This window comes from Gossypium arboreum, chromosome 11, assembly GCF_025698485.1.
Source record: "Gossypium arboreum isolate Shixiya-1 chromosome 11, ASM2569848v2, whole genome shotgun sequence".
NCBI lineage: Eukaryota > Viridiplantae > Streptophyta > Magnoliopsida > Malvales > Malvaceae > Gossypium > Gossypium arboreum.
The window spans coordinates 127,746,395-127,768,954 of NC_069080.1; the positions used below are offsets into that span (position 1 = coordinate 127,746,395).

Genomic DNA, 22,560 nt, shown 5'->3' on the forward strand with positions numbered 1-22,560 from the left:
ACCTTATTAAAATGCTGTCGTAGTTACTCTCAAAAAAATGTTTAAGATATAGATCAAGTTCGGAACAACATAAGTTTTGAGACGTTGAAATGAGAAAATTTGGAATCGAGGAAGTAAGCAAGCAAGGTTGTAGAGAATATGACCCTTGTGATGGAATTAGTATTTGTCTTTTATGCTGAATCCCCAAGATTGCTCCCAAAGGCGAAGCAAGAAATCTTGTATTGGAAGGAAGGGGTATAATTAATTTTTATTTTTATTTTGGAGAGGTGCAAAATTAAAAATTTGATGTTGAAATAAGTTAAATTGAATTGCTAATTTTAAGGACTAAAAATAAAATTTTTCATTTTAATAAATGGTTAAAATGAATAAAATCAAAATATCATATATATTTTGGTATAATTATGATTTGAACTCAAGTTATCTTTGAGGAAAATGAACACTCAATCAATAAATCATAACAATGAAATTAAAGTATTATATTTTAAGAGAGGTTGGAAAACTCTATCTACCTTTGACTACGTCCCTGATTGCTCATTATTGATTAATCTGTAAAGTGGTCCCATATTATTGTAAGATGGACAGCTAACCTTGATAACACCTTGGTGTAACAGAATGAATGGAGTTTTATATATGGATAGTAGTTTTGATTTGGATTTTGAATAATAGAAAATTACCTGCGCACATGAAGCTATTTGGTATATGCAATGGCCAAGCATGCCTTTAGTCTAATCTTATGGTAAGTTATAGTATTTGTTTAATAAATCCAAGAAATTTATCGCCTTGATAATTGGATCTGTTATTGGATCAGCCAGCTTAAAGGCATTATTTTGGTTCCGGACTTAAATCGGGGCATGTTTCGAACTAATTTATGTTACTATAATAATAAGCACTATATTAATTAAAAATAATCCTACCAAAGTTGAGGTGATAAACTGATAATAGACTAAGTTCCAGTAGAGTAATGTTAGGCTACCTCATCTCCTTTGTTTATTCCTTGGAAGTGTATAATTTTTTATACACATTAGTAATTTGGGAATGGCCAGAATCATTGAAATCATAAAATTATATATATTTGTTTTGAAGGTGTCCACATGGTACTATATTTTAATCTTAACCTAAGCTATTCTTGATACTTAATTATTTTAAATAAGAGTGGTTCTAAATGGTATAATTGTTTTAAACGTTGCTTGAATAATACTTATTGAACACAATAATTATTCTTCAAGAAGAGATATTAAAATAAAAATAATATTAAAAAATAGTTGTGGCTAAAACTAAAAATATATAAAAATATTATGTTTACTTTTTTATAAGTAAATATTATTTATCCCCAACAAAAAGAAAACCATTGTTTTGCTACAAAAGTATACAAGATTATGTTTAAATTTTGCTTCAATACAACATTATTTTTTCACTTATGGGTAAACTCATAGTTGGTCACCCAACTTTTATAAGTTTTCATTTTGGGTATCGAAAAAAAAGTTTATAATATGGGCATAGCCGTTACATACTTTTATCATTTTAGTCACTCATTGTTAATTTTTCATTGCATACACTCATTTTAGTTACCTAACTTTATATTTTATCTTTTAATTTTCTTTTTTTACACTTATTTTAAGAATTAAGTTTAGATTTTTTAGTAAAGGAAAACCCTTATAGAGAAAATTTGGGTTAGAAAAATCATTTTACCTTTTTAATTTTATTTATTTTATCTTTATTTAGAATTGATTTGGTTTTTCTTAGTAAAGAGAAAGAAAAACTTGGGATTTTATAGGAATTACTTGGGTTTTATAGGAAAAACTTGAGTTTTTACAAGGAAATTCAATTTGTTTTTTCATTTCATTTCCTTTTTATCTTTTATTTTTAGAATTAATTTTAGTTTTTAGTAAGAGGAAAAGCTTAAGATTTTACCGGAAATTACCTTAAGTTTTTATTGTGAAAACTTGGGTTTTACAAGGAAAAATCATTTTATCTTTTTAATTTTTAAATTTTTTAGAATTAATTTAGTATTTTAGCTAGTAAAAGTAGCTGAATATTTAAATTCCCCATAAAAACTTAGGTTTTTTTAAATAGAGTTAATTCTAACAAAGAAAATAAATGACCGAAATGAAAACTTATTAAAGTTGGATGACTATGTATTGGAAAATTAACGACATTTAATTTGTAAAGTGACTAAAATGAACAAAGCATGTAACAATAATGCCCATATTGCAAACTTTATTATTTTTGGTGTCGAAAATAAAAAATATAAAAGTTGAGCCCTTCACTTGTAAAAAAGACATTTTAATAAATTAACCAATTATTTTCGTGTTTTATAGGATTAATTTGTAGCTTTCTTGTGGAAGTTTGACAAAATATTTTAATATGATTGGTCATTGACTTTGCAAAATATTTTAGTCAAATTTGTGAATTTGGAAAAAGAAATATTTTATTCGGTAGGTGAAAAATGATTGGGAACCACTTGTATTAATATATGTGAAATAATTTGGTTAATATAATCAAAATAAATTTCAAGTAAGAAATAAGTTAAACTTTTTTTCTCGAGTTTCTTCTTCATTCTTCTCACTCTGCCAATAATTCTCATGGCTGGTGAGAAAGAAATAAAGGAAATATATGAAAATGGAATGAAACTTTTGGAAGAATTAACCAGCAATGCTCATGAAATACAAGAACAAATGTTGGAGGAGATACTAATAAGAAATGCAGGAACAGAATATCTAAGCAGATTCTTCGTCAATGGCCAAAATCACAAGCAAAACTTCAAAACAAATGTACCCATTGTTACTTACGAAGATATCAAGCCTTACATCGATCGGATTGCTAATGGAGAGACCTCGTCTATCCTTTTTGCTGATCCCATCACACAGTTCATTCAAAGGTATGTATGTATATATAATTCTTCATCAATTTCTTTCCTTGGAAAGAATTCCATAATATTTCAAAGTAAACCATTAACTTTGGATACAGCACCGGTACTTCTGAGGGGAAGCCGAAGTTGATACCCATGACATCTGAAAGTTTTGAGAAAAGGATGGTAAAACCGCTGCTGGTTGACCTTGTCATGAAAAAGTAAGCACTATTAATTTGCTGTTGTTACTTCATGATCTTGGGTCCCTTTTGTCTCTCCAATATTCACTGCAATTAAAATCTCAGATCAAACAAATAAGTAACTTAAACTTATGTGTTTTTACTTTTGTCTTGGTAGGTGTATCAGTGGGTTAGACCAAGGCAAATCGTTCTACTTATTTTTTGTCAAACCAGAGATGGAAACTCCGTCTGGTTTAATGGCATCACTCTACACAACATCATATTTTAAGACCCAAATCTTCAAAAATGGTCTGGCTAAGTTTTGCACAAGTCCTATTGACACCATCTTATGTTTGGACAACAAACAAAGTATGTACTGCCAGTTGCTTACCGGTTTACTACTGCGCGATGAGGTTGTACGGATGGGTTCAAGCTTTGCATCGGTTTTGGCAAGGAGCATCAAGTTCTTAGAAGATTATTGGAAAGAATTATGTTCTAACATTAGAACAGGTTATCTCAGTGATTGGATTGCTGACCCTGCTTGCAGAAATGCTATGTCGTCCATCCTTATTAGGCCAGACCCTGAATTGGCTGATTTGATTCAACAAATATGTGAAGATAAATCATGGGAAGGGATAATTAAGGAGCTTTGGCCTGAAGTTAAGTGTATTAGTTCCATCGTCACAGGCAGCATGAGCCAATATATTCCATTACTTGAATTTTATGGTGGAGGGATCCCTTTAGTTTCGCCAAATTGTGGTTCTTCGGAAGCTTGTTTCGGTATCAATTTAAAACCTCTAAGCAAGCCCTTCGATGTCTCTTACACCATTCTCCCAAATATGGCTTACTTCGAATTTCTTCCTGTGAATAACGATGGTGGAGGGAAGTCTCGAGAATTCAAACTTCGTGGTGTATCAGCTACTGAGTCCTCTGAAAGCACAAATGAGACTACCACCGTCAACAAACCGGTCGATCTTGCAAATGTGAAGATTGGTCGATATTACGAAGTTGTTGTCACAACATTGGCAGGTAAGGTTTCTTTAACTCGGCATCAAAGCTATAGGCTGGTTCCGTTAAGAGCCATGGTTAAAAGTCTCACATTGACTACCTCTTGTATGAACCTAAATTGCCTTTTCAGGTCTATATCGATACAGAGTCGGAGATGTTCTCAAGGTGACCGGATTCTATAATAAATCTCCACAGTTCCAATTTGTGGAACGACAAAATGTGGTTTTGAGTATTGATTTGGACAAAACAACTGAAGTAGACCTTTCGAAAGCAATCACGAAAGCAAAACTTGTTCTTGAACCACTCGGCATCATGTTAACCACATACAGTAGCTACGCTGACACTTCATTGACACCAGGTCGATATGTATTGTTTTGGGAGCTGAAGATGAAAGGCAGCAATGATTTACCAAAACTTGATGCCAGGATAATGGAAGAATGCTGCGGTATAGTGGAAGAGTCATTTGATTTTACATATAAATCACTTAGGAAAAGTGGTGTAATTTCAGCTTTAGAGCTAAGGGTGGTTAAACATGGAACCTTTGATGAACTCATGGATTTCTATGTATCGAAGGGAGCTTCCATTTCCCAATACAAGCCACCTTGTTGCCTTAAATCTGAGGAAGCTGTAAAGTTATTGAATTTAGGGATGGTGGGGACGTTTTTTAGCCCCAAAACCATGTTTTAAGCGGCATTGTTTGACGATTAATCAAGCATTGTGGAGATAATCCTGCAAGGTGAAAATATTGCAGGTATGAACTTCACCTTTATTTTAAAGGTTGTTATTGTTTAACTGAAAACACCTTCCAAAAACCATTTCTGAAAAATAATTTTAGTTTTTTGAAAATCTATATTTTTCTGATGTTGAGATGATTTTGAGAAATTTGACAAATTTTTTAAAAATCATTTTTTAAAGTTATTTTCATTATAACAAACACATAAACTTTAGTTACATATTGTTTATATTTGAATTAAATAATAGAATACTTTTTGAAATTGATTATTTAAAATTGAATCAAAATTTCTATACCTATAACATAATATTATTGCTACTAAATTAAAAGATTATTCGCGGAATGCATAATTATTGCATGCATTTTACTAACTAAATATATCTTAAATGCATCAATTAAGCAAATATTAAACTTAATTATATGTTGGAAACATACCACAATAATATAATCATACAATAACTTTCATACCAATTTGGCATATATTTTTTTTTTCTCGAAAGATAAAAATTGGCATATCTTTCTTCTTCTACTAAGCATAAGCTAGCTGCTCTCAACTTTAAAAAGGAAGTTGATGAGATCACCATGTAATAGTGGAACACTTGAAGTTGAATACAGCAGAGAAAGAAATTGGTTGCAAGGCTTTTGGCTTCTGTCACAAGTTTTCTTTTCATGAATATAATGTTTGGTCAAACTCCAAACAATTTCTTTTGAATTGAGATTTAGAAACATAACAGTAAAGGTGACAGCAAAATCTCATGATAAATTAGACAAACATCTAAAGTGCAAATTGTTAAAAAGATGAAAATCAAAATCAAAACACTTTGAAGTGAGAAAATAGAGCATCATCGATTCAATTTAAGTAAAAATCTGTATCTATCAAGAGGAAAGAAAATAATGCCATTACCTGAAAAACTTGCAATTTGTTCATACAACTAAGGGTGAACACGATCCATCGAATAAGACTTCCCCAGGAATAAGGAAGCAATATTTATTTGCACAATACCTGGACCTATTAAATTGTAACAAACCTGTTTTTTTTTAAATTATTTGCGCCTTAATTTACAACATATTTTCATTAGATTAAGGTTATAGTTTGATCAAGTAATCACAAAATAATTAAAATTATGATGACCAACAAAGTTTTCTCTCAAGACTGAGTCTTACTTACTTTAGTCGGTTATTATTTTTATTTTGTTATCTCTTAGTTTCTCTTCTTCTTTTTAGCTATATATATATATATATATATATATATATATATATATATATATTTATTTATTTGAATAGTTTGTACATTTTATCTTATTTGTAAGTGAGTTGTATATGAGTGTTTTTCATCAATAATGATGTAGAACAGTTTTCTATCTTCTTCTAAAAACCTTTTAAGTTGGCATACCTATTAACATAATATCTTGGAAATAAAAAATTGAAGCAAGTTTAAGTGCATAATATCTTCTATTTAAAAGTTGACCAATAGGCAGTAAATCAAGCATAATCGTCAACATATAAATTTGGATGCACCTTTGATGATGATGCAACAAGTTATAATCGATTAAGGATAACTTTTTATCAAGGAAACTTGAAAGTGCTAGAAGGGTCATTATCTTACCTTATTTATGAGATATATAATCAATTGACTTTATGGATAAAAAATATCTACCTTATCATTGTTATACTCCTACCTCAGCAATGACATGTGGTGAGATATGGAACAACCTACACAGGATCTTTCACTTAGAACAGTCCGTATACAACCTCTCGTTGAGAACTGTCCATGGTGACCCCTAGCTTAGGACGGTCCATAGAGGACCACCCGTATATCCCATTTGAACTAGCTTAGAGATGACCTGCTATGCATCCTTTGTAGTGTTAAAATATTTTCAAATATTTATAGTGTTCTAATAACTATAAATGAATGGTTGTAATTAATTGGTCAAAAGTTATATAATTTGATTTTTGAAAAAGAATACAATATTACTTGAATAGTTGTAAAATTAGATGAATAATAATTATTTTTATTTATTCAAAAGACACCTATTGAAAGATGTCTCTATGAAGAGACATGAAAATTCCTATAAATAGGAATGAGATTTCATTTGGAAATCACACCAACAAATTTTAAAATTCTTTCTTTCATTTCTCCATTTTCTAATATTATTAGATTATTCTATAAAGTATTACTGTAGAAATCTTTTGTAGAAATTGAGTTTCTTGGTATACATTGCTAAGTACTTAATGGACTATTATTGTCAGTGCAAAACGCAAATAGTCATTGCCTTCATTGTATCATTGAGGTTAATTTGCCTGAAACTATTTTGCACACTGAAGATAGGTGGGTGCGAATATAACCTTAAAGATAGTGGCTTGATACACACCTTGGAGCCTTGTCCTATTTCTTCTTTTTCTGTTCGAGTTTCGTTCATATGTTCGAGATTTTTCTCACCGGATATTTGTACTAACAATTTTAAGGTTATATTTCATGATGATTACCACAACACATGAAAGTGGAACACTAAGGGAGTTGGCTTCCAACTTTGTCAAACTTGATCGGTTTGATGGTGGCACTTTTTGACGATGGAAGAAAAAGATGCACTTCTTATTAACAACTTTGAAGATTGCCTATGTTTTGGATACTTCAAAACCAGAAGAGAATGAAAACAAATCTATTGCTGCAACTTGAAAAGGCAAAAAATGGGACAATGTTGATTACATGTGCATAGGCCACATATTGAATGATTTATCCGATGGTTTGTTTGACACCTACCAAAACAAGGTCACCGCTAATGATTTATGGGATAAATTGGAGACAAGATACATGATTGAAGATGCTACAAGTAAGAAATTTCTTGTTAGTCATTTCAATAATTATCATATGGTTTATGGTTGTTCAATTATGGAACAATTTCGTGATATTGAAAAAAATGATGAATCAATTTAAGCAATATGGTATGAAAATGGATGAAATGATTATTGTATCCTCCATAATAGACAAACATCCTCTATCTTGGAAAGACTTTAAAAGAAGTTTAAAACATAAGAAAGAGGATATATCTCTTGAGGCTTTGGCAAACCATCTTTGTATTGAAGAAGAATATCAGCAGTAAGATTAGAACCTAGATTCTGAAAATGCCAAAGTGCATGCTACGGAGGAAGTATAGACTGCTAAATCATCCAAGAGAAAGTTCAAACAGACTGATAGAGCACCTAAGTTCGAAAAGAAACAAAAGGGCTCATGCTATCATTGTGGTAAGCCAGGACATCTCAAGAATGAATGTCAATTTTTAAAGAAATCATCTCCTAAGGCTGATAATAACGAAAAGTTCACTGCAATGATATCTGAAATTAATATGGCACAAGATGATAAAGCATAGTGGATTGATACTGGAGCAACCAAACATGTGTGCAAAGACAAAATCATGTTCACGAAGTTCACACAATGTGAAAATGACAATGTCTTGTACATGAGAAATTCTTCCACCACGACAATTAAAAGCAAAGTGCCTGTTGAACTACAATTCACTTTTGAAAAGTTTTTAACCTTGAATGATGTATATTATGTACCAGAAGTTGGGAAGAATTTAGAGTATAAAATTTTGTTGAATAAGTTTGGTTTCAAACTTGTTTTTTAGGCAAATAAGTTTATATTGTCTAAGAGAGGAATTTTGTAAGGAAAGGGTATATGTATGAGAGAATGTTCAAACTCAATATTATTCATAAGAATAAAAATACTATTTCGCTTATATGGTTGAACCTTCTTGTTTATAACATTATAGATTAGGTCATTTGAATTATAGAAAATTGAATAGCATGCATAAGTTAGATTTAATTTTGTTTTTAATAATAATATTGAAAAATACAATACATGTATGTTAACTAAAATTACAAGAAATCATTTTCGTAAGGTTAAAAAGAAAACAAAGTTGCTTGGTTTGATACATTGTGATTTATGTGACATGCATAATACTCCTACGTTAGGTGGAAATAAATATTTTGTTATTTTTATTGATAATTGTTCTAGATATTGTTGTGTATATTTATTGCATTCAAAAGATGAAGTGCCTGATAAATTTAAAGTTTATAAATCTAAAGTTGAACTTCAGTATGAATCATTTATCAAGTGCTTAAGATCGGATAGAGGTGAAGAATACTATAATCCAAGTTATTTTGAATCCGTTTGGATTATCCATCAAGTTTCAACCCCTTACACACCACAACAAAATGGTGTAGCTAAAAGGAAAAATATAGTCTTGACTGAAATGGTAACTTTAATATTATCATATTCAAGTTTTGGACAAAGTTTTTTGGGAGAAGCTATTCTAATAGCTTACCATATATTGAATAGAGTTCCTAATAAGGAAACTAAAATAACCCCTATGAACCCCTATGAACAATGGATGAAAATGAAACTAAACCTTAATTATTTGAAGGTTTGGGGTTGTAGAGCTATTGTCAAAGTTCCAACACCTAAACGAAAAAAGTTAGGTGAAAGAGGAATTGAATGAATATTTATAGGATATGCACATAATAGCAAGACATATAGATGGTAATTGAACTAAATGATTCAAATTCAATTAATACTGTTATTGATTCAAGAGATGCTATTTTTGATGAAAATAAATTTCATTTTATTTCAAGACAATTACAGCCACAACAATTGATTTATTCTTCAAATGAGAATGAGATTCCATTGGAACAAATTGATAATAATGATAAATCTTGTCAAGAATTAAGAAGAAGTAAAAGGATTAAAAGGTCAAAGATTTTGGACCAGATTTCATTATGTTTCTTGTAGAAGGAAAAGGAGAAAGTGTATGCAATAAGATATCTTATTGTTATAATACAGAATCTAATCCTATTACATTTGTAGAGGCAATGAAATCTCAAGACTCTGCTTTTTGGAAAGAAGCAATAAATGATAAGATGGATTCAATAATGGGAAATCAAACTTGGATCTTAGTTGATCTTCTACCGGGTTCCAAACCAATAGGTTGCAAATGGATCTTCAAAAAGAAAATGAAGGTCGATGGAACCATTGATAAATTTAAAGCAAAGTTGGTAGCTAAAAGTTTTACACAAAAACAAGGTATTAATTACTTTGATACATATGCTCCAGTAGCAAGAATTGCTACAATTAGACTCTTAATATCACTTACCTCTATATATAATTTGGTTGTTCACCAAATAGATGTTAAAACTGCATTTTTAAATGGTAAATTGGAAGAGGAAGTGTACATGAAACAACTGAAAGGATTTGTTGTTCCAGGACAGGAGCATAAGGTATGTAAGGTCTCTGTATGGGTTTAAACAAGCACCAAAGTAATGGCATCAAAAGTTTGACAAGGTTGTTTTAACTAATGGCTATAAAATAAATGAATCTGAGCATATATAGAAAATTTGAAAATAGAAAAGGTGTCATAATTTGCTAATATGTAGATGACATGCTTATTTTTGGCACGGATTTGGAACAAATAAAAAACACAAAGAAATTCTTGTCAAATAACTTTGCTATAAAGGATCTGGGTGTAGCAGATGTTATTCTTGGGATTAAAATAACTCGATATGAAAGCACTATAACTTTATCACAATCACATTATATTGAAAAGGTGTTTAAAAAGTTTGACCTTTTCAACTATATACCAGTATTTACACCTATGGATCCTCCAATGAAATTAGTATCTAATATTGGTAGGAAAATTGATCAATTGAAATATGCAAGTCTAATTGGTTGTCTTATGTACATAAGGACCTGTATAAGACTAGATATTGTATATGTCATTGGGAAATTGAGTAGGTACACAAATAATCCAAGTAGTTTGCATTAGCAAGTTTTGAAAAGAGTACTTAGGTACTTAAAGAAAACTATTAACTATGGATTGTGTTATAATGGATATCCTTCAGTCTTAAAAGGGTATCTAGATGCTAGTTGGATTACAAGTTTGGAAGATCATGCATCTACTAGTGGATGGATCTTTATTCTTGGTGGAGGAGCCATTTCTTGGGGTTTCAAGAAACAAACATGTATTACAATTCCACCATGGCAGCAGAATTTATTGCATTAACCACTGCATTTAAAGAAGCAGAGTGGTTAAGAAATTTGCTTTATGATGTACCTCTATGGCCTAAGCCAATTTCACCTATTTCTATCCATTTTGATAGTAAGGCTTCTCTCGCAAAGGCACATAGCCAAGTATATAATGGAAATTCTAAACACATTGGATTAAGACATAGCTATACCCGACAATCAATCTCTGATAGAGTAATCACTATTAATTATATGAGTTCAAGTGAAAATTTTGGAGGATCCTTTGGTAAAAAGTCTTGCTAGAGATATAGTCAATAAGACCTCAAAAGGGATGGGACTCAAGCCTATTAATTAGAGTCACCCATGATGGAAACTCGAATCAACACTTGGTATAATGTCAAGTCTTAATTTTAATGAAACAAAGTACATCATTAGTATGTGATTGTGAGCACTATAAATAAATTTATCCTACGATTAAAGTGCTAGGTACTCGTAATGATAAGAGAAGGATGAGTAATGTACTCTTAATGGACCCATACCATAAATACATTAGATTGTTATAATTACGGGAACACTCTGGATGGGATTTACCTCTGTGAGTAGAAGTGTGGTCGCTTCTAAGAGCTCAAGGGCTTGGCTCTAACATCACTCATGAGAATAGGACACAAACACATGGCAATAATAGTGTCCCTGCATACTATGCACAGACCGATGTTGAAATCATTGTGTGAGATGTGTTCGGTTAATCATATGGAATAGCTGGTTCAAAGCTTAGTCTACCATGCAATTTCGATTAACTTTAACATGTTTTCACTAAGTGAAGGTTCAATCGTAGGACACCTTCATTTATGCAAATTGATTTCCAAGAATATCACAATTTAAAATATTTTGAAAATGGGGGAATATTGTTGGAACATTTTCAAATATTTATAGTGCTCCAATAACTATAAATGAATGGGTGTAACTAATCAAAAGATAAATCTTTTGGTCATTGGTCAAAAGTTATATCATTTGATTTTTGAAAAAGAATTATAACTATTCAAACAATATTACTTGAATAGTTATAAAATTAGATGAATAATTATTATTATTTTATTTATTCAGAAAAGCGCCTATTAAAATATGTCTCTATGAAGAGATATGAAAATTCCTATAAATAGGAATGAGATTTCATTTGTAAATCACACCAACAAATTCTAAAATTCTTTCTTTCCTTCCTCCATTTTCTAATATTATTAGATTATTCAATACAGTATTACTGTAGAAATCCTTTGTAGAAATTGAGTTTCTTGTTATACATTACTCAGTGCTTAGTGGAGTATTCTCGTCAGTACAAAATGCAAATAGTCATTGACTTTATTGTATCCTCGAGGTTAATTTGCTTGAAACTCTTTTGCACACTAAAGATAGGTGAGGGTAAATATAACCTTAAAGATAGTGGCTTGCTACATGCCTTGGAGCATTGTCTTATTTCTTCATTTTCTGTTCGAGTTTCGTTCGTGTGTTCAAGATTTTTCCTCACTGGAGTTTTGTACTAACATGATTTGCCTTCATCCGAGCCAGTAAAACATCTGACAAGGAAAAGGAAAAGAAACATTAATTAGTTGTTTGTTTGATTACGTGTATTGTGGTTGTGGATCTAATAGTTATTGCATCGAATATCAAATTAGGATTGTTATGAATACTTCACTGTAATGACAGCTCTTTAAATGTACTTACCTTTTCATCACAAGGTCAGCCAGAAGAGCTTCATACATCTTTTTTCTCAAAACTTTCAACTATCATAGGTATCAATTTCGGCTGCCCCCAAAGTACCAATGCTTTGGATGAACTGGGTGATGCAATAAGCCAAAAGAATCGATAGGGTCTCTCCGTTAGAAATCTGATCAATGTAAGGCTTGATATCTTCGTAAGTTATAATGGGAACCCTTATTTTGAAGCTTTCCTTGTTGGGTTGGCTATTGGGTAAGAATCTATTTAGATTTTCTATTCGTGCATTACTCTTCAGTATCTCCTTCAACACTTGTTCTTATAGTTTATGAGCATTACTGGTTAAATTTTCCAAAATTTTCTTGACATTTTCATATATTCCCTTTATGTCTGTCTCACCATCCATCACAATTATGGGGAAAGTGAGAATAACAAAGAAGAAATTGGAGAGGAAAACTTGAAGAAATTGAAAAAAGAAAATTTTAGAATAAATTAATTCATTTCAGACTTGGAATTCATCTAGATTGCATCTATCAAAAGTTAGTTACACAAATTTATTGGTCTTTTCACTGTTTTTATAAGCATTTTTTAAAAAATTGTATATAAAAACACATAAAAATAATAAAACAAACTCTTAAAATAATATAATATACTTTGTAAAATAAAAATATTTTAATCATTACCCAATTGAGTTAGTGCTTATTAAAATGTGACACAAACTTAATTAAAAGCTTAATATATAATATAGACTAGTTTTCTTACCTGTGCTAAGTGTCATGGGTTGCGCATGAGAGCCCTTAACCATGGCACATTTGTGTGATCCATCAAGTTCAAGGGAGGTCATTTGGCCCAATTAGACTGGCCCATGGCTTGGAGAGATTGAAGATCCATCTACAAAGCTTAGCAAATATGGAACGTAATCTTCGAAGATATACAATCTTAGATATGATGTGTAAATATTAGAAGATATGATTTTGAAATCTTAGAGATATGATTTGTAGATAGCTTTTAATCTTACCCATTGATGTACTTTGATCTGTATCATTGAATTTGGGAAGGCTCAACTATAAATAGAGGTCTTTCCCTCTTATTGTAAATTCCTTCATTCTTGAGAGCATTCACTCAAAACTTTCTCCCTTCTGTTCTTAGCTTTTCTGTGGCTTTATTTTTGTTTTGTTCTTCATTCATCTTGAGTTGCTTCTGTTTTGTGTTTGTGCCTTAGAGGAATTCTATTGAATCCTCAATTGTTGGGAGTTAGGCTGACTTAGGCATTTTTGGAGTGAAGAAATTACTTAGGGCCGTATGGATTGCGTGGCAAAAATTTAAGTCTGTGACAGTTTGTATCTGAGCTAGAGTTGCGTTCAAGATGTCAAAAGAAATTGTTGATTAGAATGAACCAATGTAGACACGTAGGAGGGCTAGGAAGGCTAGTTGATCGAGGGACATACTATTGAGCTTGAAAAATCAGGTGGTCAATCTCGAAGAGTCTATAGGGGACATGAAGGAGACACTCGAGATAGTCGTGGATTGTATCAAGGATCTGAGCTCAATAAGGGAGGATTTTAAAGACTTTGTGTGGGAAACTCTCAGATCCACTTCAGACAAGATGACAATAAGAAACGATGCTCTTGAGGTCATGGTGACGGCTATGAAGGAAGAGATTGCTAAGCTCAATGAGAAGCTTACTATCTACAAGGCTACCTTGGGAAGTGGGATGTTGACTTCAAGACTAAAGCAATGCAAGATGGATGTTCCAAAGCCTGAGAGGTTCAAAAGGGCTAAGTCTGTGAGAGAAATGGACAACTTCCTATGAGAATTAGAGCAATACTTTTGAGCGATGGGCATCGAGGATGATGCCACTAAGGTAAACACTACTTCAATTTATTTTACTAATGTTGCTCTTTTATGGTGGTAGTGTAGGTCCACAGATGAGAAATGTGGAGGAACAACTATCAAAACATGGCCCGTTTTATACGCTAAAAAGGGCTTTTGGGCGAATACTACTTAGCCAATAGTACTTTTTTACTCTATGCGCCATATTCATATATATACCTATATACATTCTCACCAGTACTCCTTGATTCATCATACTTACCCTTCTTCAGAGTTAGCCATAAGCTTTGTTCTTTTAGAATATCCTATATGCCTTTTTATCAGGGTTCATCATGGGTTCCTTTCCTTTTGTTCAGAATCCGCCAGACCAGGGCATCACTAGTGCACTTAGAAAGTCCTTACACTTAATCGAATCCTAATGTTGGGCACTTGAAACTTACCCTTAAGCTTTACTTTTATAAACAACACTTAAATAGTCAGGACTTCACCAGGCAAGATATTACATATTTTTTCTCATCAACCATACTCATTTTCTCATCAACTAAACATGTGAAAAAAAACCTAAAAATTAATCTTATTTTCTTGCTTCAATCTTTTTTTATTTAGTCCTTTTTTTCTTTTTCTACATTATTTGTCTCAAACGCTTAATTAAAACCTAGAAAGAAACTCCAAATTAACAAATTTATAAACTCAGAAAAATGGTTGGGTTGAGGATACCAATTCCAACAACCTTCCTTTTTACTACAAAGATAGTACCAATTTCAGACTCTAGTGTTCTCATGTCTCTATCATTTCTAGCTTAAGCATTGGAGAGAGGTTGTAGGTCAAGGTCATAGCATTTGATATTTCCAATGTTGTCAATTGAATAAAAGAAGTACCAAAGTGGAAGATACTGTTGAAAGTCATTTAGGTACAAAAATCTTAAAAATATTTTTATTTTTACTTTTTTTAATTTTAAAATTTTTTTTAATTTTAAAAATTTTAAGATATTTTATAATTAGGACTAAAATGATAAATCTTTTAAACATTAAGTGATAAATTTGTTGAAACTTTTAGATTTAAAATTAAATTGATAGAAAATATAAACATTGGAGGGCTAATTTTTTATTAGATCAATAAAATAAGGCCCACATTAGACTTTTATTAAACAATTAATGAAAGAGTAAGAAAAATATTTAATTTCAAAAGTTGAACAATTAAAATGAAAAATTATTAGTTGTGTAACCAACATAAAACAAGCTAAATAGTTGGGTGAATAATCTTTACTTTACTCTTATTTTAAAACGTTATTTTATCCTCTCAATTATTTTTTCAAAACTAATTGATTTTTAGTATAAATTAAACTAATCCTCATTTAATTAGCACAAATATATATATTTGAAATTATAAAAATATATTATATAACAATTTAAAATTATATAAAAATTATGTGCAATGTATGTAACATTGAAAACTAGTACATTTCAACTCATAGACATGTTCTTCATTTAATTAATTAGATTAACTTGATTAACTTAATTTTTTAATAATATTAATTTTGTTATAAATAATATTTTATTATGGATTTCCATTACAGTAAAAGTTATAAAAAGTTATGAGACTTTTATATTATAATTAAATCTCTATTTTTTTAACTTAAAAGTTGTATCATGTTAGAAGACTTATAAATAGAGGCATACAGAAAGCTTATAGAGATATACACAAGGAATTATAGAGATATACCGAAGGAATGAAATAAAAATTATCTCATTTATCTTTCCTTTCATTAGATTTAATTATTTATTATTAAATGATGAGAATCAGTACATAAACTACTTACATTATTAAATAGGCACTAAACGACCTTTTTATTCGTTTACGTTTTGATCCAGCTCAATGTCGAAATAGTTTGACTCTAACGTAGCCATCGGATGGAAAAAAAGAAAAACTCAAAAGTACTAATATTAAGAGAGAGTAAATAATATATAATTGCATAAATTTTGAAACTGTAGGTTTGGTGATTTATCATTTCATGAAAAGATCCTTTGTCAAGTCCACGCCTGCAATTTCACCCTGCAGGATTACCTCAACAATGTTTGATTAATCCTCAAACAATGCAGCTTAAGACATAGTTTTGGGGCCGAAAAACTTCCCCACCATCCCTGAATTCAATATCTTTATGGCTTCCTCAGATTTAAGGCAACAAGGTGGCTTGTATTGAGAAATGGAAGCTCCCTTTGATATATAGAAATCCATGAGTTCATCAAAGCTTCCACGTTTAACCACCCTTAGCTCTAAACCTGAAATTGCACCACCTTTCCTAAGTGATTTATATGTAAAATCGAAGGATTCTTCCACTATACAGCAGCATTGTTCCATTATCTTGACATCAAGTTTTGGTAAATCATTGCTGTCTTTCATCTTCAGCTCCCAAAATAATACATATCGACCCGGTGTCGACGAGGTGTCGGAATAGCTACTGTATGCAGTCAACATGATGCCAAATGGTTCGAGGATGAGTTTTGCATTCGTGATTGCTTTCGAAAGGTCATCTTCAGTTGTTTTGTCTGCATCTATACTCAAAACCACATTCTGTCGTTCTACAAATTGAAACTGTGGAGATTTATTATAGAATCCGGTCACCTTCAGAACATCTCCGACTCTGTATCGATATAGACCTGAAAAAGATGATTACAACACATTTAGGTGCGCAGAAGAGGTAGTCAATGTGAGACTTTTAACTGTGTCTCTTGATGTAACCGCCGTATAGCTTTGATGCCGAGTTAAAGAAACCTACCTGCCAAAGTTGTGACAACAACTTCGTAGTATTGATCAAGCTTCACATTCGCAAGATCGACCGGTTTGTCTATAGTCCTAGTTTCTTGAGCCTTTCCTCCACCATCTTTGTTCACACGGAGAAATTCGAAGTAAGCCGTATTTGGGAGAAAGGTGTAAGAGACGTCAAAGGGATTGCTTAGGGGTTTCAAATTGATCCCAAAACAAGCTTCCGAAGAAACATAACTTGGTGAAACTAAAGGGATCCCTCCTCCATAAAATTCAAGTAATGGAATATATTGGCTCATGCTACCTGTACAGACGGAACGAATATACTTGATTTTAGGCCAAAGTTTCTTTATGACACCTTCCCAAGATTGATCTTCACATATTTGTTGAATCAAATCAGCCAATTCGGGGTTTGGCCTAGTAAGGATCAATGACATGGCATTTTTGCAACCAGGGTCAATAATCCAATCACTGAGGTAACCTGTTCTAATGTTACAACATAATTCTCTCCAATAATCTTCCAAGAACTTGATGGTCCTCGCCAAAACTGATGCAAAGTTCGAAGCTAACCATACGACCTTGTCGCGCTGCAGTAAACCGGTAAGCAATTGGCAAAACATACTTTGCTTGTTGTCCAAACATAAGATGGTCTCAATAGGACTTAAGCAAAACTTAGCCAGTCTAGTTTCGAAAATATTGGTCTTGGAATAGAATGTCATGTAGGGCGATGCCACTAATCCAGATGGAGTTTCCATATCTGGTTTGCTAAAATATAGGGACAATGATTTGCCTTCGTCTGAGACACTAAAACATCTGCCAAGATAAAGGAAAAAACATCAATTAGTTGTTTGTTTGATTATGTGTATCGTGATTGCGGATATAATAGTTATTGCTGCGAATACTGTAGAGGAAAAACACATGAAGTAAAGATCTTAGAATCGAATTACAACTGCTATTGATACTTCACTGTAATTACAGCTAAAGAAATTACTTACTTTTCAATCACAATGTCAGCCAGAAAATGATGATACCACCCTTTCTCAAAACTTTCAGTTGTGATAGGTATTAACTTCTGCTGCCCCCCAGAAGTACCAGAACTGTATCCAAAATTAATGGTTTACTTTGAAAGGGAAAAAGGTTTAATTCTAAATTTCATCCCTCAACTTTACAAAAATCAATTCCGCTTTTTTAATTTTCCAGAATTTGATTATATATAGCTTCGGAGGAACTGGTTGATGGGATCAGCTAAAAGGATCGACGAGGTCTCTCCATTGGCAATCCGATCTATGTAAGGCTTGATATCTTCATAAGTAACAATGGGAACATTTGTTTTGAAGTTTTGCTTGTCTGCTTGGCCACTGGGGAAGAATCTGCTTAGATATTGTGTTCCTGCATTTCTCCTTAATATTTCCTCCAACATTTGTTCTTGTAGTTCATGAGCATTGTTGGTTAAATCTTCCAATATTTTCGTGCCATTTTCATATGTTTCTTTTATTTCTGACTCACCAGCCATTAGAGTTGTTGGCAGAGTGAGAAGAATGAAGAAGAAACTCGAGAGGAAACTCAAAAAAGAAAAAGAGAATAGGATAAAACTTATTGCTTACATGAAATTTTGGATTATGTTAACCAAATTATATCATATATATTAATAAAGTGGTTCCCAATCATCTTTCCCCTACCCCATAATTTTTTTCTCCGATCAATATGGCTCACAAGTTCCCATAAAATAGTTTTTTTCTCCAATGCACATGGCAGACAAGTTCCCATAAAATAATTTTTTTCTCCAATGCACATGGCACACAAGTTCCATATGTTGTCCCCATGTTGATAACTGATAGCATATTTTGCACCGGCAACAACAAAGAAATCGGAGAGAAAAACTTGAAGAAAAGGATTAAGTTAAAAAAAGAGTTGATTTTATGATTTTTTAAATTTTTTACATATTTATAATTTTAAACAATATTTTATAGTTTAAAAAATAAATAAATATTTTTTTAATTTTTAAAGATTTTTTTATATTTTTAAAATTTTGATAACTTTTTTTTTTCAAAATTAGCATTTAAAAAGTTGTGAAATGACCAAATGGAATATTTTAACTATAGCTTAGGAGTCAAATTAGATATTAACCCTTGATTTAATGTGCCAACCACTCTTTCGTTAAGGCTGTAACGGGTATTAACGGATAACTAACCAAAATGTTATAATTCAATTGCCTTAGTGACAAAAATGTAACATTTCATAGTTTAATGACACAAAAAAAAACCAAAGTTGAGTGACTATTTTTGTAGTTTACCCTTTTCAAATACAACTTGAATTAGGTAATAAATGTATTTTTATAAAATTGATATAAGAGACAAATGATGTTTGGTTGGAATGATAAAGCAAATTTGATGAAAATCATAGTCAATATGTACAACACCCCCAAAATATATAGGGTTAGATGAAATAAATCACTAAGAAATGAGCTAAGCTTAATGGTTAAATAGTTGGTAGACCCCTAGAAGTTTTTGGCTTTATCGATATTTCTCCCATTTTTTCCCTTTTTATTTTTAGCAACCTAAGATGAAAACCCTATTAGAACATGAATAATTTGGAGTGGAAATTTACTAAGTATCGGTAGCAGCCTAATAGGGGTGAGCAAAATCCGATTTTATTCAAAAAACTCGATAAAAAATTTAAATTTTGAATTAAATAGTTTAAGTTATTTGTGTTAATCGAGTTACTCGGATCAACTCGAATAAAAAATCAAGTTTTTTGGTTTAACTCAAATATGAATTACACAATTCGAGTTATTCAAAAGTCCAAATAAGAAAAGGCAAAACTACGTCATTTGGATAAATATTTACCTTTTGTAAAATTAAAAGTTAGAACCATTAAGTTAAAAGGCAAAACTACATTGTTTTGATAAATGTTTACCCATTAAGTTAAAAGGGAAAATCATTATATTGTTTATGTAGTTAAATAATCTTATACTTCATCTACTAGTTAAATAATCTATCCATGTAAATGCAACATTAGGTATAAATAATAAGATTCATTAACTTGACTCGACTTGACTCGATTTGATTCGAAAAAATTTCAAACTGAGTTGTGTTGCCAAAATAGGCATCGTCAACTCAAAAACTTGAAATTTTTTGACTAAAATTGAATACTCATCCCTACAACCTAATGGTTAAGCACTCTCCTTTTCCTTGCATTCAAAGTTCAAGCCATGCCTTTCTCCCCTATCTCTTTTTTATTTTTGGCAAAAGGGATAATTTTTCCATCCAACCCCTCAAATTTTGAAAACCCTAGGTATTTAGCCTTTTTCTAATTATAATTGAACTAAAACTTCCTTTCTCCAAATTAGACTGAATTTTTACTCTCCTTTTTCCCTATTTCTTCCCTTTTTTCTTTCGCATCCTCTTTTTTACAAAATATTTTAACTTTATTATTGAAATTATTTTTGCATCCTGAATCTAAAATCAATCTTCAACTCGTTCTTGTTATTGAATTAGTGTAATGTCGCCAATATTATCTCTAATTTTGTCAAGAATCGGTAATTTCAATTCAATCCCGGTAATTAATCTCAAATTCTCGTAGAATTTACATCCAGTATAAATCTATTATTCGAAATAATGGATTTTCTACGAAGCTTGCCGACATTCCCAATAATCTTGATAAGTCTTGAAAATAGTTATTAATTCTTGTTCAAATGTCATTTGAAGGACTCGATTTAGGTACCTCGAACCAGATCTAAGTGCGAGGAACATTGTTCGAGATTTAAGAGACAGGTGTGTGTTTCTTTACAAGCAAATTGGGACAAACTATGCCTCGGGATAGGGCCACACGGCCAACCACATGACCCCCTCACACGGCCACGTTCCCTCTAAAACCCTAAGAAATTAGATTCTCACACAGCTGTGTACCCCCTCCACACGGTCGTGTCTCTTTTGCACCTTGATTTTTTAATTACCACACGGCCTCATTCTATTACACAACCTAGCCACACGATCATGTACCCCCTCTACACTGTTTAGGGCTTTCCACATGGTCTGGTCACACTGTCGTGTGTCCCCTACTTATTAGAACTTACAGTTTTGCCCAAAATTTTATGTTTTGTGCAGATTAGTCATTGAGTGGTTCTTGTACTATTTTTAGTGCTTACTTTTATTCAATTGAGTCCGTAATGATATGATTTATCGTGTTATTTCATGATAGGTTTTAAATATTTATAATTACTTATTCTTGAACTAACTATTATCGTGATGTAGGCAAGTGTACTTATCGAACAGTAGTATAGTTTTGGCAAGTCCGGATTGTTGAACCCAAAGGAACTAAAAGTACTAGTAATAACTGTCTTTTTGTTATCTAGCCTAACAATAAAGAGGTTTTTTGTTTTAATTAACTAATTATCTAAACTAAGAACGCACAGAGAAAAGAATTGGGGAATTGCTTTTAGGAAAAATTGATTGACTTAAGACAATACCTAAGGAAAAATTCACTTAGATTTTACTTGTTATTCTGGCTCCGAATCGGACGATTTATTCATTCAACTTATTCCGTAGAGATCCCTAAGTTATGTTATTATCCCAATTCAAGACTAATAACGTCTAATCTCTAGATTGAATAACCGAGACTTTTCTCTGATTAACACTCTCGAGTTGCATTAACTCGATCTATGGATCCCCTTATTAGGTTTCACCCTAATCTGGCAAAATCTTGTCACCCTATTTCTAGGCGCGTAATCAACTCTGCTTAATTATGACAAAAGTACTCTTAGACAGGGTCTATTCCTCCTCTGAATAAGAGCTTGTCTTGAATCAGTATCCTGGGATATCAAAACAAGAATTAAGAACACATAATTAAGAACAAGTTAAATATTTATCATACAATTCATAAAATAATAACAAGATTCGTCTTAGGTTTCATTCCCCTTAGGTATTTAGGGGTTTTAGTTCATAACTAAATAAGAAAACATCTCAAAAGAATAAAGAATACAAAACATAAAGAAAACTCAAAACTCTTGAAGGGAAATTGAGGAGAGATCTTCAGTCTTGATGATGAATCCGGCTTCTGAGATGGATCAATCGGCTTCCTTAGAATAATTCCTTACTCCCCCTTCTCCGTCTCATTTTTTCTTCCTCCTCTAGGGTGTATTTATAGGTATTGGAATCCCTATGAACCCTCAAAAGTGGCCTTTTCCGAATTAGACTCAACTTGGGCTCGACAGGGACACGCCCGTATGACACGCCTGTGTGCGCTTACTTCAGGCCGTGTTCGAGCCTGCGAAATTGACACGGTCGTGTGGTCTGCCCGTGTAAATCGTGCTTCAATTCTATCGAATTGACACGGCCGTGTGGGATGCCCGTGTAAGGAAGTCCAGGTTGTGTTGAGTTCGTACTTTGGCCCATTTTCTCTATTTTTGGCCCATTTCTCGTTCCTTTCGCTCTCTTTTGCACTCTTAAGAATAAAACATGAAATTAAA

The 22,560-nt window shown here is 31.9% G+C and overlaps 2 protein-coding genes across 2 annotated transcripts; one reads left to right on the forward strand and one right to left on the reverse strand.

The window, feature by feature from the left end:
- Positions 1-2,502: 2,502 nt before the first annotated feature.
- On the forward strand, positions 2,503-4,834 carry LOC108472338 (indole-3-acetic acid-amido synthetase GH3.17-like). The gene is made up of 4 exons (XM_017773826.2): positions 2,503-2,878; positions 2,968-3,069; positions 3,206-4,056; positions 4,166-4,834. Exons 1-4 carry the CDS (start codon positions 2,583-2,585, stop codon positions 4,720-4,722), a joined length of 1,806 nt encoding a protein of 601 aa, XP_017629315.1. The 5' UTR covers positions 2,503-2,582; the 3' UTR covers positions 4,723-4,834.
- Positions 4,835-16,322: 11,488 nt separating this feature from the next.
- Positions 16,323-18,606, reverse strand: LOC108472855 (indole-3-acetic acid-amido synthetase GH3.17). Its single transcript, XM_053021394.1, has 4 exons — positions 18,323-18,606; positions 18,089-18,190; positions 17,107-17,930; positions 16,323-16,987 (listed from the first exon to the last, which is right to left on the reverse strand). Exons 1-4 carry the CDS (start codon positions 18,604-18,606, stop codon positions 16,431-16,433), a joined length of 1,767 nt encoding a protein of 588 aa, XP_052877354.1. The 3' UTR covers positions 16,323-16,430.
- Between the last annotated feature and the right edge of the window lie 3,954 nt (positions 18,607-22,560).

Bases quoted from the DNA above. Each gene is read 5' to 3' on its own strand.
- LOC108472338 (XM_017773826.2), top strand. From the start codon at position 2,583: ATGGCTGGTGAGAAAGAAATAAAGGAAATATATGAAAATGGAATGAAA. The intron at 2,879-2,967 runs GTATGTATGTAT...CTTTGGATACAG, and splicing joins ATCACACAGTTCATTCAAAG to CACCGGTACTTCTGAGGGGA. The intron at 3,070-3,205 runs GTAAGCACTATT...TTGTCTTGGTAG, and splicing joins GTTGACCTTGTCATGAAAAA to GTGTATCAGTGGGTTAGACC.
- LOC108472855 (XM_053021394.1), bottom strand. From the start codon at position 18,606: ATGGCTGGTGAGTCAGAAATAAAAGAAACATATGAAAATGGCACGAAA. The intron at 18,191-18,322 runs GTTCCTCCGAAG...TTTTGGATACAG, and splicing joins TTAGCTGATCCCATCAACCA to TTCTGGTACTTCTGGGGGGC. The intron at 16,988-17,106 runs GTAGGTTTCTTT...CATCTTTTTCAG, and splicing joins TGTTGTCACAACTTTGGCAG to GTCTATATCGATACAGAGTC.